Source organism: Impatiens glandulifera, chromosome 2 (assembly GCF_907164915.1).
Source record: "Impatiens glandulifera chromosome 2, dImpGla2.1, whole genome shotgun sequence".
Lineage (NCBI taxonomy): Eukaryota > Viridiplantae > Streptophyta > Magnoliopsida > Ericales > Balsaminaceae > Impatiens > Impatiens glandulifera.
The window spans coordinates 56599575-56616203 of record NC_061863.1 but is presented as its reverse complement, the minus strand read 5'-3'; the positions used below and the strand labels follow the sequence as shown (position 1 = coordinate 56616203).

At 30.1% G+C, this 16629-nt stretch overlaps 2 protein-coding genes and 1 pseudogene across 2 annotated transcripts; all 3 read left to right on the top strand.

The window, feature by feature from the left end:
• The first annotated feature begins 1198 nt into the window (after positions 1 to 1198).
• Positions 1199 to 2525, top strand: LOC124925012 (peroxidase P7-like). Its single transcript, XM_047464989.1, has 3 exons — positions 1199 to 1420; positions 1584 to 1787; positions 1898 to 2525. Exons 1-3 carry the CDS (start codon positions 1199 to 1201, stop codon positions 2459 to 2461), a joined length of 990 nt encoding a protein of 329 aa, XP_047320945.1. The 3' UTR covers positions 2462 to 2525.
• A 3743-nt stretch (positions 2526 to 6268) lies between these two features.
• Positions 6269 to 7413, top strand: LOC124925011 (annotated as a pseudogene).
• A 2829-nt stretch (positions 7414 to 10242) lies between these two features.
• Positions 10243 to 11443, top strand: LOC124925010 (peroxidase P7-like). The gene is made up of 3 exons (XM_047464988.1): positions 10243 to 10467; positions 10585 to 10788; positions 10880 to 11443. The coding sequence occupies exons 1-3, from the start codon at positions 10243 to 10245 to the stop codon at positions 11441 to 11443; spliced, it is 993 nt and encodes a 330-aa protein (XP_047320944.1).
• The last annotated feature ends 5186 nt before the right edge of the window (positions 11444 to 16629 follow it).

The following is a 16629-nucleotide window of genomic DNA, read 5'->3' as shown; positions in this document are numbered from 1 at the left end:
TCAACCATTCAAATCTAAATAAACAATGGAAAAACTAAAGGGGATGTACGTAAGGATTAGGTATTTTTATGAATTAATGCACAACCAGAACTTAACCATTCAATTCAAATCAAATCTATGAAGAGGGCACCGAATTAATTAAGAAATTAGAATAACATAATTATAAGCTATTATGTCTGACTGAGTAAAATCAGATATAAATGAGATTCATGTGGTTTGATGACTTGATCCACCACCAACCTGGTGAATTATTGATTGTGCAAATAAATACATAATTAAGAAGTCAAATTAAGTAAGCATATAGTTGTAGTATTTATTAATTTCATAATCACAACTTCGATCTACAAACAATATGCTTTATTCATGCAATATATCTGTGGTTTCCGGGATTATTTGAAACACAAAACAAACCAATTTTAACCGCTGGGATGCGGTTTGAGCATTTTTTTTAATCAAAGTGTAATTCTTAGTGTAAGCTAACAATATTATCTCACTAATACGACTCTACTTCAATCAAAGTGTTGTACTTAATTACATGGAAATGAGAATCATCAACCCTAATAGCATATATATGAAAGGCGGTCAATTATTACAAAGACAAACATCTCATGGTTGACACTTTCTAATAGTTCTCGAGGCTGGTGATTTGGTGACCTAATTTATAAGTTTACCTGATAATTTATTTTGCAATGAAAAGAACCTTTGTTAAAAGAAAAATCAAATTTGGTTTGAGTATACCACCACAATTATTAATTGTTCAAAGGGGGTCATTGTCTAGATTCAATTTGTCAATAATAGACCAATCATGAAGCAGGTAAATTAAGAACATTATCATGAACTTGAATTTTTCATGCAAGATTAAAAATGTATACATGTCCCTAATTAACAATTTTAATATATATGTAGACTATTAAAAGTTAAAGAGCATATTTCTGTAATCTTATTATTATTCTACATTGGTCAGAAGGTCTGCATTATAAAATCCCTTGTTCATGATGATAGTGAAATGTGAACAAACTGTATTGGACTTTGTCTCTGCCCTTTTTTTCTTGATCAGAAATATATTATATGATATTTTATGCTAGCTAACTTGCATTTCTTAACTAGTCTTACCAATTTATTTTCTATATAAAGTGTCACAATATTGCATGCCATGTATCTCATCCATCATTATAAAATTAAACTTAGAGAGACCAAAATGGCAAGCAACAACATGTTTCTTCCTTGTCTCGTCTTCTTCCTAGTGGCGACAATACTTTGTTTCCCCGCAGCTCATGGGCAGTTGAGGGTAGATTTCTATGATCATGTCTGCCCCGCAGCACTTCCCAAGATCAAGGAGATAGTCCAACAGGCCATTTCACAAGATGCCCGTATTGGAGCTGCACTGCTTCGCGTACACTTCCACGATTGCTTCGTCAATGTCAGTTACTCATCATATCTTCTTTAATTTGTTTCTTTTCGATATATATATATATATATATATATATATATATATATATATATATATATATATATATATATATATATATATATATATATATATATAAGTCCATTTGATCAACTTGCAAGTACCATGCATGCAGGGTTGCGACGGATCGGTCCTGTTGGATGACATCCCGGGGTCCTTCACTGGTGAGAAGACGGCAAGACCTAATTTCCAGTCCCTTAGGCCTCAGTCTTTCGCCCTCATAGACCGTATCAAAGCAGCTGTGGACCAAGTTTGTTATGGAACTGTTGTTTCATGTGCCGATATATTGGCTGTTGCAACTCGTGACTCAATTAACCTCGTAAGTGTTTTACAATAATTAATCCATTTACAAAATTAATTAAAAATATTTTTTGTTTCAAACAATTAATTAATTAAATTTGTACCAACCATGTATATGATCTTAATTAGTTGGGAGGGACATACTATAAAGTGCCTGTAGGAAGAAGAGATGCTCGAACCGCCAGCTTGAACGATGCAAACAACAATATACCTTCACCATTTTCCAACTTCGGCCAACTTCTCCAAAACTTCCAGCAACACGGGCTAACCCTAAAAGACTTAATCGTCCTCTCCGGAGGTCACACCATTGGCGTTGCCAGGTGCACCACATTCAGGAACAGGATCTACAACGACAACAACATTGACAAAAACTTCGCTGCCCATCTGCAAAGGATTTGCCCTCAGACTTCCGGGGTTGGAGACAACAACACCGCACCATTAGATTTCACTTCCACCAAGGTCGATACCAATTACTTTAAGATATTGCTTGAAAAGAAAGGTCTCCTGCATTCTGACCAGGAGCTCTTTAAGGGAGACGGGAGCGAAAGCAGCAACTTGGTGCAGTACTTTGCTAATAACCCGGCTCAGTTTTCCGAAGCATTTGCATACTCCATGATCAAGATGGGGAATTTGAAGCCACTCACCGGTTCCAATGGAGAGATAAGGAAGAACTGCAGGAGGGTTAATAACTAAAACAACTATTTCACTTCAATTCGATTTCGGTGTGCATGAATTTCCTTAATTTCATAATAATTATTGTGATCATTATGTGGTGAGATTTTTTTTACTGTACGATTGTTGTCATGTTGATTCCTTATCAATTGTAATGTTCTCTATTATCAAATGAAAAGGAAGAGATAATCTTCCTTGTTTTTATTTTTTAACAGTTAAGTTTATATATAAATGAATCCCTTGACTTTCTTGGGTGAAAAATATAGTCGGTTAGTATTATAGATCATTTAAATAAAAAAGGAAAAAAAACTGGAACACCCAAAAATTCAACATGTGTAGTGAATAGGTATCACAGATTGCACTAATATAATTATAATGGCGCCTAATGGCGGCGTATATTATGCGCCGGAATAAATTAAAATGATTTTCGAAAACAATAAATAGAAATAAAATAATTATTTTATCGACGCAAGACGCCTCCAGACCTTTAAATTGTTTTTCAATAAACCCTTTAATCAACCGCCGTTCGCGAGCAGTTGCTCCAGTTCTCAACAAATCTTAACTAATACTTTCTTCATTTATGCAAAGGTAATGTGAGTGATTCAAGGTTAATTACATATTCATTTGACCTTTTGTTGTCTAATATGTCATATATATCATCCAACTCAACTTTCATTTGGCATGCATGCAACCTAAAATCCAACTAAAAATTCATAAAATTTGATCCAATTTAAAAACAAACATATAGATCAACTTGAAGTAGGTATCTAGCTATATTCCCATTGAGATAATTAGACGTTTGATATTTTTTTCCCCAATTAGTAGTAAAATGATCTTATATTTTCAGATGAAAGTGAATCATATAATTAGCAAAATGATATATAAACATCTACTTAATTATTGTATGAATTACACCAATAACAAATATGAATATTAAATGGAATATTAGATGTGAAGTTAAAACTAAACAGATAAAAAATTCACAAAATTACTTAAGAGTTCAATCACAAACTTTCTACACAAGAATTCTCAAATTATATTCCCAAGAACACACTGATTTAAGGGATACATAATTTATAAACACAGACAATTATCGTATTTAATTTTACTAATAATACTCTGATTTAAAGGGAGTAATATCCATACAAATTTACATGCATTAAAAAAAATTAACATAAGAATTAGTCATATTATAGATTTACCAGTACCATATATAGAATTATATTTTATTACTGCTCCAATATATTGAAAATATTCTGAGAAAACAAGAGGCTAAATTAATTTAACATCTGATTAGTTTATAAGGTATTTGGTAAACACATTCTATTTCAAGGACAGAAACTTGTAATACTTAATTTGGTATGAGAGTTGAAGTCGAAAAAATTCCCGCAAACTTACTTTCAATGAAACAAGGGGCGGAATATTGAAGTAGAGTAATAAATTAAGTCGAGACAAGCTTACAAGCTAAAAACGAAGCCTTTGAAATAGAGACAAAGCCTAGATAATATATAGGAAATAAGACGAGAGTTGAATCAAAATAAAAAATTAAAAATGGGAAACCAAGTAAGCATATATGATTCCTTTGTTTCTTTTTGGAGAAGCATTCCATTGATTATATATAGGATGAAAATTCAGTGTTGAGATCATATATGATAGATTTAGTGTAGACTAGCTACTTAAGTGATATAAAATTTATTAGAGTTGATGTTCATTTAGTTGGTAGATTTGGTGACATTTTACTTAAATTGGAGGTTTGTTTTGAATATCAGTTAAAATCAAATACAAGAGTTATTGAGAATAGTGGATCGAGACTTGTAAACACTTAAACTTAATAAAAAAATGGTTTCTCTTCCCAATAATCTTATGGTGAATAATATGAATTGAACGAAATTTACTAAGACTTTTTAATAATAAACTTTATATTAATATGATGTTAGCATAATAGGGATTTTGTAATCTGACTTTTTTGCTTTTTGGTTAAAAATTTAAATTAAGAAGCTTCCAGCAACTTCTGTGAAAAACTTCATACTTAACTCTATGCATGTTTACTTAGTCAAATAGCTTAATTACTTGTAGAACTTATAGAGAGAACTGATCAACCATTCAAATAATATAAAATAATTATGGAAATTAGGGGATGCATATATGTTTATATATGGATTAGGTATTTGATGAGTGCACAACTTTTTTTTTTCTATTTTTTAAACATATTGATTTACTGTGATTTATAGGAAAAATTCAACCTCATTAATTAATTCCCTTATTTTATGCAAACAAATATCAACAAATACATTATGTCACCATTTATCACAACTTCAACATAATTAGCTTATAATATAAAAAAATAACACAACAAGTTCATAACAAAAGATAGAAATTGAATCAAAACATGTCAGCTTAATTACCTTTTTAGTGTCAAAATTTATTTTCACTTTCTTACTAACTTCATAGTTCACTTAATTGTGAAATTGTTGTATTTTTTTTTTAAAAAAATTATCATTATAACAAAAATCATGACAAAATGATTTATTTTTTAGTTAAAAAGTAAATTTGTATAAATAAATAAATTTAATATATAATAATATCTCTTGTTGTGGTGAGCTCTTGAGGGGCAAGAAAAGTTTTTGACTACTTCCCACATGAACTGGTTACCAAATTAAGAAACTAAAAAGGGATTATTGTTGATTAAGTAAAAGCAGAGATTGAAACAATGCGCGAGTCTTGCGGTTTGACCTGGTTATGAGAATAAGAAATTATTATTAATTTTCTAATAGTGAATATATATAAAAGATTATGAGAATATATTAATTATAAAATAAAAAAATAAAAAAATCATATGAAAACAATATAAAATAAAATACAGACACACTTGTCAACATTAAAGAGTTTGTACATAACTGAGAACATCTATTCAATTCTATAAACCGACTCACATATTTTCGGGAACATCTAGTCATTTATAATCACAACCTTTAACCACCAACAACTAAAACATGTCACATATTTTGGATTTTTTTTTTTTTCTGTGAAATATAAAAATCCGAATTAAATGAATTATTTTTATGGATATGGTTGGGTCGAGCATTCACAAATGTGGTCATTGGTTCCGAAGATTAGAATATCATCGACACTCAATCGGCTTTAAGCTCAACCAATCTATACAAAATTTAATTTATTAAAGTATACTTAGAGAGAAATTTTTATGTATTTAGGTTAGTTTTGGATTTTAAAAAAGTCTCTATATATTATCACAATTATATATATTCAATTTATTTAAATTATTGTCACATGCCCTGATTAAATAAATATACGTACATATATATCCTATTTATTTAATTTAATTAGTATATGATATAATTATTTAACTAAACATTATATAATTAGGTAAATCCCTTATATATAAATAAATACAACATTTTATATTAAATTATTTGTTTAATCTAAACACATCTAGCTAGATTGATTATTTAAGCCTAATAATAAACATAACATGTTTATATATTTATGGTTATTTATAACATTAATTTGATTTACAATTGAAATTCATATTACAAAATAATAATTTAGTAACTTGATGTAATTTGATGATTATTCTACATCTGGTCAGAAGCTCTGCACTATCCATGTTATATTCCATGATCATGATTCATGACAGTGAAATATGAACATATTAATGGTGGACTTTGTCTTGAAAAATAAACAGCAGGTAGCTGTAATCTCTTAATTAGTCTTACCATGGAAATTGCCTATATAAAGTATCACAATATTGCATGGCAATTGGCAAGCATCTCATCAAAGGAACTAATAATTAAATTAGGGTTTGTGGAAATGGCTCTTCCTCATCTAGTGTTCTCCTTCATGGTGGCAACGTTAATACTCTGTCTTCCGGTTCATGGGCAGTTGAGGACAGATTTCTATGATCATGTCTGCCCTCAAGCACTTCCCAAGATCAAAGAGATAATCCAATACGCGATTCAAGAACAACCGCGAATCGGAGCTGCACTGCTTCGCGTACACTTCCACGATTGCTTCGTCAATGTCAGTTAACCCTTTTAATTTCTCATTATATATATATTTATGCCGAGTTTGAGTAATGTTAATCAACTTAATTGCACCATGTAATATGTAGGGTTGCGACGGATCGGTGTTGTTGGACGACATCCCAGGGGTATTCACTGGTGAGAAGACTGCAGCCCCCAATTTCCAGTCCCTTAGGCCTGAGGCTTTCGCGATCATTGACCAAATCAAAGGAGCTGTCGACGATGTTTGTCATGGAAACATAGTGTCTTGTGCGGATATATTGGCTGTTGCAACTCGCGACTCAATTGAGATGGTAAGTAAGAGTTGTTAATCATCGTTCTCTATCATGTACAAAACTTAAAATGTTTTTTTTAACATTTAAACAGTAGGGAGGACCATGCTATGAACTGCCCCTGGGAAGAAGAGACTCTAAAACCGCCAGCTTGGATGATGCAAACAACGATATACCTTCTCCGTTTTGGGACTTGGGTCAGCTTCTCCAAAATTTCCAACAACACGGGCTAGATCTCAAGGACTTAATTGTCCTGTCGGGTGGCCACACCATAGGCTTTGCCAGGTGTGCCACCTTCAGGAACAGGATCTACAGCGACAACAACATCGATCAAAACTTTGCTGCCCATATCCAGAGGATTTGCCCTCAGTCTCCCGGGAACGGAGACAACAACGCCGCACCATTGGATTTCACTCCGACCCAAGTCGACACCAATTACTATAAGATATTGCTCGAAAAGAAAGGTCTCCTGCATTCTGACCAGGAGCTCTTTAAGGGGGACGGGAGCGAAAGCAGCGACTTGGTGCAGTACTACGCCAATAACCCAGATGAGTTTGCTCAAGCTTTTGCGGTTTCCATGATCAAGATGGGGAATTTGAAGCCACTTACAGGGGACAATGGAGAGATAAGGAACAACTGTAGGAGGGTTAATAACTACTAATTAAATTAAACAATTACTTCAGTTAAATCTGATTTCTGTGTGTGATTTTCATATCATAATAAAATAATTATACGTTAAGTTGATTCCTTATTATATATTGATGTAAAATAATGTTCAATGTATATCTATCTAATGTCAGATCTATAATTTTCTTACTTAAATTTTGTATAAATAAACTGTGATACCTTAAGTGAAAGTTGCAAAATGTCATTACTTAAACGTCAGGTAACACTATTTATCGTCTGTCACACAATCCTATGCAAACCACTTACTTAGAAATTAATTGTACGAAAGGAAGGCCTAATCGAATAAGGTGTCCAGAAAAGTCTTCTTAAATTGATGGTCCAAGGTGAAATCAGGTTAGAAGAATGTTGGAAGGAAACAAATTAATTAAGGGAGGTGGGTCGAGATTTTGTTTCATGCTCGCGGCCCCACATGAGATATATCATTTGTCGGTTGCATTGCCAAATAATCCTAAATTTAAAAATGTTTACTTTCAGAAAAAATTGAAGCTTTGAAAAAGCTTTTCTGATTCTACTGGTATTTTTCCTGTGAACATATTTTGCGATATACGGATATCCTTAGTGTTTTAGCATGATAAAAATAAAATTATTAACAAAATTATTTTTACGAATTAGAAAAATAATTAGTGAATTAAATTGAAAATTATTATCCTATAAAATCCAATGGAAGTCCAACATATGGGCCATCTGAATGAATAAGTTTTTTTTTCTTAAAAAATGAAAAAATTAAATATATATTTTAAATAATATTGTATTATAAATATAATTATATATATAAATTAAAATTAATCTTATTAAAATTTAAAAATTATTAATCATATTAAACAAATTCAAAATAATATTGAAATGTATAATAATTATTTTTAATATTATAAAGTTATTCTAATAAATAAGAAAAAAAGAATTCTTATATATTTTAAATAAGAATATATTATAAATAAAATTATATATATATAAATTAAAATTCTTAATCTTATTAAAAAAAGTTAATAATTTTATTCTAAAATATCATTAGTTAACTGTTTATATATTATTTATTTAATAGTTATTTTAAATAAATTAAATTATATATATTAGAATATTGATTTTTTATAAAAATAATTTTTTTTTTTTATTTCTAAGTTATCATTGATTTTAATATTTATATATAAATTAAAATTATTAATCTTAAAATAAATTATAATTTCAATTTAATTAATTATCTGTTTATCTAATTTTCAACCAATAAACTTGACAAAATTCATATTTATCTACTATTAAATCAATTTCAAAAAATTTCAAATCAACCCCCAAAATCTAATTTCTAGATGGATTCCTAATTTTCTACTTATATGAATTGCAAGTTATAACAATTTTATAACTTTGGTTAGCCCTTTAAATCCATGCAAAAACAAATTCATCGATCTTCCTCCTCAATTTCATCTAATACACTATCCATATCCTTATTCCTTACCAATGGACCCGACATAAAAATTCCGAGATACAAATTGGCAAGTTCAAAAAAGTTATCGGATTTGATGTTTCTCCAATCACGCACACGATCACATCCTCTACGTCATCATAAAAATATAATACAAGTTAAATTGTGATTTAAGTTTTCTAAAGTTTCATCTAATTACAAAATTAAATAACAACAAAACTCACTTTCAAGTTTCAACGATAAGCACCAATTGTATAATTTAATATTTTTAATTTTTTTTTTATTAAATAGGTTTGAGTAATTATACTAGCCGCCACAATTATTAATTGGTCAAAAGTGATTTTTCTAAGGTGGCTTCATTGTAAGAGTCAACTTGCCAATAAACCAATCATGAAGCAGGTAAAGAGCATTGTCACGGGTCGAAATTTTCAGACAAGATATGTATATAAAAACATCCTTAACTATCTAGAAAATCAAAACCCTAAAAGACATGAATATCCTAACATAAAAATAAATATAGAGAAAATGTATACATGTCCCTAAGCTCTTTAAATATATAGTTATTTTAAATTTACACTCTTTAACCTGTAAAATTCAAGAATTGACAAAATATGTATTGTATTGATGTGGCTTCACCTAGTGCCTTAACCAACCATTTTTTTTATAAAATAAAAAACTTATCCTAAAATCAGGTGACTTTTTATCTCGATTTTAGATTACAAGCATTGGATCATTTTGTTCTAAATAGCCCATAAGAGTGATTGAATAAGTGTCTATTTCAAAATGCTCTTTTTTTTTTTTCCAAAACTTCAATTGCAATCCAACCTAATAAAAACTCTTTAAATTCCACAAAGATTGCTTTACTAGATCATGTCATGTTCAATACTACAATACAAATTCACAGGGCTCTTCTTCTGCAACACAACAATGACGATAAATGTTTGATAGAAATAGTCATTTCTTCTTTTGTAAAATTAAAGTCATTAGATTATAACTTCACTTCTCCTTGTCAAACAGATTAACATGTGAAGAATTCACACCAAATAAGGAGAAGTTTACTTGAGTTCTAAGCAAATTAGTGTACATCATATATACATATATATATCAAAATAATAAACATTAGAGATATTTATAAGAATTATTAAAAGTCGAAGGGTATATTTTTGTTACACCTGGTCAAAAGGTTTACATTACCAAATCCATATGAACAAAATGTATTGGACTTGGTCTTACCTTTTTCTTCTTAGTTGAGAAATATATTATGATATTATTATCTAGCTGTAATGTATTAATAATTAATGTTACCTGTTTTCTATATATAATGAGCCATAATATTGCATGTCATGCATCTCATCCATCATTACAAAATTAAACTTGGAGACCAAAATGGCAAGCAACAACATTAAATGTCTTCCTCCTCTCGTCTTCTTCATTGTAGCGACAATACTTTGTCTTCCCACCGCTCGTGGGCAGTTGACGGCTGATTTCTATGATCATGTCTGCCCTGAAGCACTGCCCAAGATCAAGGAGATAGTCCAACAAGCCATTGCACAAGAGGCGCGAATTGGAGCTTCATTGCTTCGCATACACTTCCACGATTGTTTTGTCAATGTCAGTAGTTGTCCATCTTTAACTTCTCATCATCATCATCCTCACATTATTATTAGATCTTTTTGTAATGTGGAGTTTGATTACTTACTTATCAACTTGCACCATATTTGCATGCAGGGTTGCGACGGATCCGTCCTGTTGGATGACATCCCGGGGGTCTTCACTGGTGAGAAGACGGCAAGACCCAATTTCCAGTCCCTTAGGCCTCAGGCTTTCGCCCTGATTGACCAAATCAAAGCAACTGTGGATGAAGTTTGTTATGGAACAGTCGTTTCGTGCGCAGATATATTGGCTGTTGCAGCTCGTGACTCAATTGTCACCGTAAGCAATTAATCATTCATGCATAAAATATAAAATGTAACTTGTCAAGCAATTAATTAAACTGGATTTGTACCAATTTTATGATCTTAAGTTGGGAGGGCCAAGCTATGAAGTGCTTCTAGGAAGAAGAGATGCTCGAACAGCCAGTTTGAACGATGCAAACAACGATATACCTTCTCCATTTTCGGACTTGAGTCAGCTTCTCCAAAACTTCCAACAACATGGGCTAACCCTCCAAGACTTAGTTGTCCTCTCGGGGGGCCACACCATTGGCCTCGCCAGGTGCACCGTATTCAGGAACAGGACTTACAACGACAACAACATCGACCAAAACTTTGCGGTCCATCTGCAGGGTATTTGCCCACAGACTGTCGGGGTTGGAGACAACAACACCGCACCATTAGATTTCACTTCAACCCAAGTCGACACCAATTACTATAAGATATTGCTCGAAAAGAAAGGTCTCCTGCATTCTGACCAGGAGCTCTTTAAGGGGGACGGGAGCGAAAGCAGCGACTTGGTGCAGCACTTCGCCAATAACCCTAATGAGTTCGCCGAAGCTTTTGGGGTTTCCATGATCAAAATGGGGAATTTGGAGCCACTCACTGGTGACAATGGAGAGATTAGGAACAACTGCAGGAGGGTTAATAACTAAAAGAAGTACTATTTCACTATATTTCTGTATTTCTCTGTGCATTTCTTCTCATAATAATATTTTGATCAATTTTGTACTGAGTTTATTCCTTATAATTAGGGGTGTCAATTTGAAACCGCCCCGCTGAAACCGAGCCGAACCGAACCGATTGGTATGGTTTTTCCCCACTTTGACTGGGGATCGGGGCGGATTGGGGAAAACCCGAAATATGTTGACCGGGGTTCGGGGCGGGGATTGTATTTACATGCACCGAACCGATCCCCGAACCGAACCGAACCGATAAAATATAATTATATTTATTTAATAAAAATATATTAATTAATGAAATCATTAATTAATGTCATCATTACTTTTTTCTTTTTCATTGAAAATCTTTTTATCTTCCATCCTCTACACGCTATCTTTAATACACAATGTCTCTAATTATTTTTTACTTTTTATCTCTTCATCTTCCTCTCCTCTTCCTCAATCCTCATTACCATTTCTCTCTCTAGAATTTATTTTAATTTTAGTTACATCTTCTTTATTCTACATACATGATCCATGATTCTCTCTTGAATCTTGAAGGTGTTTTCAGTTTGAAGGTTAGTTAAACTCTTTGCTAATATTATTTTACTGTTTTTTATTAATCAATATAAACAAAATGGCATTACGTCTTTTTGTAGGGTGTTTTCTATATTCGTCTTTGTCTTTCACAATCTTTGTTACGTCTTCTCTCGACTTGACGATGATATTTTCGATTTTATTTAAATATGTAATATATATAATAATACTTCATTTTATTTATTAATAAATTTTTTTATCAATACAGAATGTGATCCTAACCATAACCATTGAAGAATGAAGATGAAGAATGAAGATGAAGAATGGAGATTTAATTGGATTGAAGAATGAAGATGAAAAATGGAGATTTAGTCCAATTAGAATTTTTGTTATATTTTGAAACATTATTATTATTGGAAGTTTATTTGTTTCGGCATATAATACTTTAAAATTATTATTATTGAATGTTATTTTTGTTTGGTATTTAATATTTTGATAATTTATAACTCTAAATATATGAATTATTTTATTATTTATATTTTAAATTTAAATTGTTATTCGGTTTCGGTGCATCGCGGGGAAACCCCGTACCCGATCGGGGCGGAGATGGTTTATATTTAAAAACCAAATTGGGAATCGGGGCGGGGTGGGTAAATTCGGGGCGGGGATGGTATTGTCATTCACCGAACCGAACCGTCCCATTGCCATCCCTACTTATAATTGATGTAATGTTCACTGTATCAAGTGAAAAAGAGGAGATAAGGTTTGTTATAATTTGTATGGTTCTTTATTAAGTTTAATTTTGCATTAATAAATTTTTGTTAACGTGACAATTGCAAAAATAAAAGAACAAAATTCATTACTTTGTTAACGCGGTTTTCGGGTGTCAGCAGTAGAAGCCGTAAACTGTAGCGTCGGTAAAAATTTCACAAAATTCACTAATGCGTAAAGATTATTTGACCGGCGCATAATACGCCGCTAATAATTCTTCCGACACTTGACTAGCGTCGGCAATAAATATTCCGACATATAATCTTGCGCCTATAAACTTTTTCACTATTTTCAAATCTAATATTTTTATATTATTTTTAAATATTTACAAAAATATTATTCTACTGACTCAATCAATTTTCCAACGTTTGAAATTGTTGATTGATTTCATATATAATTTCACCTTCTAATAAATTGGTCGTTGTTTTTTTCTTCTAAAATGACATTAAAAATTATAACTCATTAATGTTGGATATTAGAAGTGCAAGCCTTAATTTTAAGTCAATACATATATTTAAGGCCAGTCAATTTTATTTTAACTCATTAATGTGGTGACCATTTTATTCGAGGTTACTATTTTTTAAATATAGGGCTCGAATTCATGATCTGGTGCTTAAAACATATATTAGAGTATCATATTTTCTCAACTTTTTTCTAAAACTTACTGGTTATATAAAAAAAATAAACATAGTTTAGTTGAATTTGTGAAGAGTCGTTAAATACAAACAAGAAAATAAAAAAAACATAAAGGAAATAGTAGCAGGCTAATCAAAAGAAACCCTGGAGAGGAATTATCTCACGAAAACATCACACAAGTACTAACGATCTTGTTTCAAGTCTTTAGCTAAATGTTAACTTTCAATTTGAGAGATATTGGATTTCTCATAGTCAGAGATATATAGTTCATTTGAACTTCATTGATATTGAAATTAATTGTTATATATTAAAGCTCTTTAAATTGTATTGTTGTTCTATTGGTTGGGAGCAGTCACCACGAAAGAACTTGATATATATTTCTCCATTAGGACGTGGTAAAAGCAGAGTCGGCCCCGAGATTTGGGTTGCCCCAGCCCCGGTTGAAAAAAAGTCTGTTTTTGGTTAGATTTGAACCATTACGATATAAAAATTCTAAGTTTTCATACTTAACCACTAAACTACACCATTTTAAGTTTTAAATTACATTAAATTTAAATAAATACTTTAATATTTTTAACAAGTGGGCTGCGATAACCCGAAAGCTTGTCGGGCTTACCCTTAAGTAAAAGCAGAATATAATAATGCGATGAGGTTTTTTTTAGAAAATGGAGAACCTTTGAATTAATTATAAAAGAAAAAGAAAACCAAAGTTAAAGTTGAGAGTTTCTTTTCTTCATAATTAAGTTCCAACTTTTCAACATAGACTTGTCTGTTTGGAAACACTTGTATGTTTGAAAGTTGAAACTGGGTTTGACTTTGCGTGAGGAATCGTGAAATAACTTTTGGATATGTTTTTAATTTTGTTATGTTGTATGAATAATGTACTAGATTGATATAGATATTTTAAGAAATAAATTTTGTTTATTTTTTAAATTATTCTTTTTTCGATAATTATTTTTATTATTATTATTTAAGGTAGTACTTATACCTCTCTTTTCTATATACACACAACTCTATTAAATAATAAGTAAATTATATTTGTCATATTAACATGTATATTATTTTTTTGTAAAATATCGTGATTGTTATTATCATGATGCGTACATTTTTTTATACAAAAAATATTATTATGTAGATACATAATTTTAGTTGATTGCATTAGTCAAAAATTAATTTTTAATATATGAAATTAAAATTTTCAAATTGAGTATATTAAACTTTAAAAAATCAACTAAGTTAACATTAAGACAATCAAACTATCAAAACATAAATTAGAAGAAACAAATTCAATATATTTAATTATCAAAATATAGATCTATATTAAACTCATTTTACAATATAAATTTAACTTTTTTTTCTTTAATCTTTTGGGATTTTAAAATAATAGTAAAAAGTCCTTAATATCAACTATTTTTTTTCTTCTAAACATTATATGATAACCACTAGAGTAGTTCAATTGACAAGAGGGAATTCGATTCTCAACTAAAATATCTTAAATTGAAGTGGAGTCGAGATATCTTCTTAAAGTATGAATTATTACACTCTATAACTAATTTATAATTTATGAGTTCTAGTTAAAACTAAACAATTTTAAATTTCACTTTTTCATCTTGGTTAGAGAAACGTCTGCTCATATAATTGATTATTTCTGTTAGATCATTCAGCTTTTGTTAGATTTTCAGTTCACACTTATTTTAGTTTAGCTTTCAATTTTTTTTTAGTCATGTGAGAATCAATCCTGATCCCTTCTCAAAGAGTTTTGACAATCTCAGTTTCCAACTTGTTATGAAAGTGAAATCAAATTCTAGATAAACATTTTTATTTCACTTTTTCATTAAATTATTAATAATTAATTAAGTAACTATATTTTCACCATCTTGTTTCTTTTTAATTTTATTAAATAGATTGGAGTAATACCGGCCCCGCAATTATTAATTGGTCAAAGGGGATCTTTCTAAGGTAGTTCCATTGTCAGAGTCAACTTGTCAATAAACCAATCATGAAGCAGGTAAAGAACATCGTCATGAGTTTGAATTTTTCATGCAAGATATATATATATATATATATATATATATATATATATATATATATATATATATATATATATATATATATATATATATATATATATATAACTATCTAGAAAATCAAAACCCTAAATAAATGAGGTGTTGTATAACATAAAATTAATTAATTAATCTAGAGAAAATGTATGCCTGTCCCTAAACTCTTTAATTAGCAATTTAATATGCCCTTAATATATAGTATTTTAAATTTATACTCTTTAACTTGTCAAATTCAAGCAATTGACTAATATGTATGTGTTGATTTGGCTTCACCTAGTGCCTTAACCAACTATTTTTCTTTTTAAAGAAAAACTATATATATATATATATATATATATATATATATATATATATATTACAATCATGTGATTTATTATCTCGATATATCTTAGATTACAAGCAATGTCAATAGTTCAAAAAAAAAAACAAAAAAATAGAAAAAGAAAGCAAAACAAATCAAGGAATCAGATTGGAGCCAATCCATTTTCAAAATATATTTTTTTTACCTTTCCACAAATACATAGTTTAGTCTTTTTACTTCAGATAGATTTCGCATTATGTTGTCAAAGAAACCGACCAAGTGACAAAAAAGATCTTCGGTTGAACCATCAAAACTTAATGCTCCAAATCGAGTATGTCTTTTATATATGTTAAGATGATTTATTTCAATATTTATTAAAGTTATAATTAATTTGTCTACAATATCACTTTCAATGGTGGTTCCTTTCACCTTTCCTTTTTGTTATTAAAGTCATTATATTATAACTTCACTTATCCTTGTCAAGTAGTTTAATTATAACATATGTATACTTTACCACCTAATAAGGAGAAATTTACTTGAGTTTTAAGCAAATTAATGTCCATCATACATATGTCAAAATAATAAACATTAGAGATATATAAAAGAATTATTAAATGTCGAAGGGCATATTTATGTAATAATATCATTATTTTACACCAGGTCAAAAGATCTGCATTACTAAATCCCAGGATCATGATAGTGAAATATGAACAAACTGTATTGGACTTTGTCTTATCTTTTTCTTCTTGAGAAATATATTATGATATTATGATCTATCTGTAATCAATGTTAAATTAGTCTTAGAAGTTCTCTATATAAAGAGCAATAATATTGCATGACATGCATCTCATCCAATAATATTAATTAGA

Excerpts from the sequence above, each read along its gene's own strand:
- LOC124925012 (XM_047464989.1), top strand. The coding sequence starts at position 1,199 with ATGGCAAGCAACAACATGTTTCTTCCTTGTCTCGTCTTCTTCCTAGTG. Across the intron at positions 1,421-1,583 it reads TCCACGATTGCTTCGTCAAT|GGTTGCGACGGATCGGTCCT; the intron begins GTCAGTTACTCA and ends CCATGCATGCAG. Across the intron at positions 1,788-1,897 it reads CTCGTGACTCAATTAACCTC|TTGGGAGGGACATACTATAA; the intron begins GTAAGTGTTTTA and ends GATCTTAATTAG.
- LOC124925010 (XM_047464988.1), top strand. The coding sequence starts at position 10,243 with ATGGCAAGCAACAACATTAAATGTCTTCCTCCTCTCGTCTTCTTCATT. Across the intron at positions 10,468-10,584 it reads TCCACGATTGTTTTGTCAAT|GGTTGCGACGGATCCGTCCT; the intron begins GTCAGTAGTTGT and ends ATTTGCATGCAG. Across the intron at positions 10,789-10,879 it reads CTCGTGACTCAATTGTCACC|TTGGGAGGGCCAAGCTATGA; the intron begins GTAAGCAATTAA and ends TATGATCTTAAG.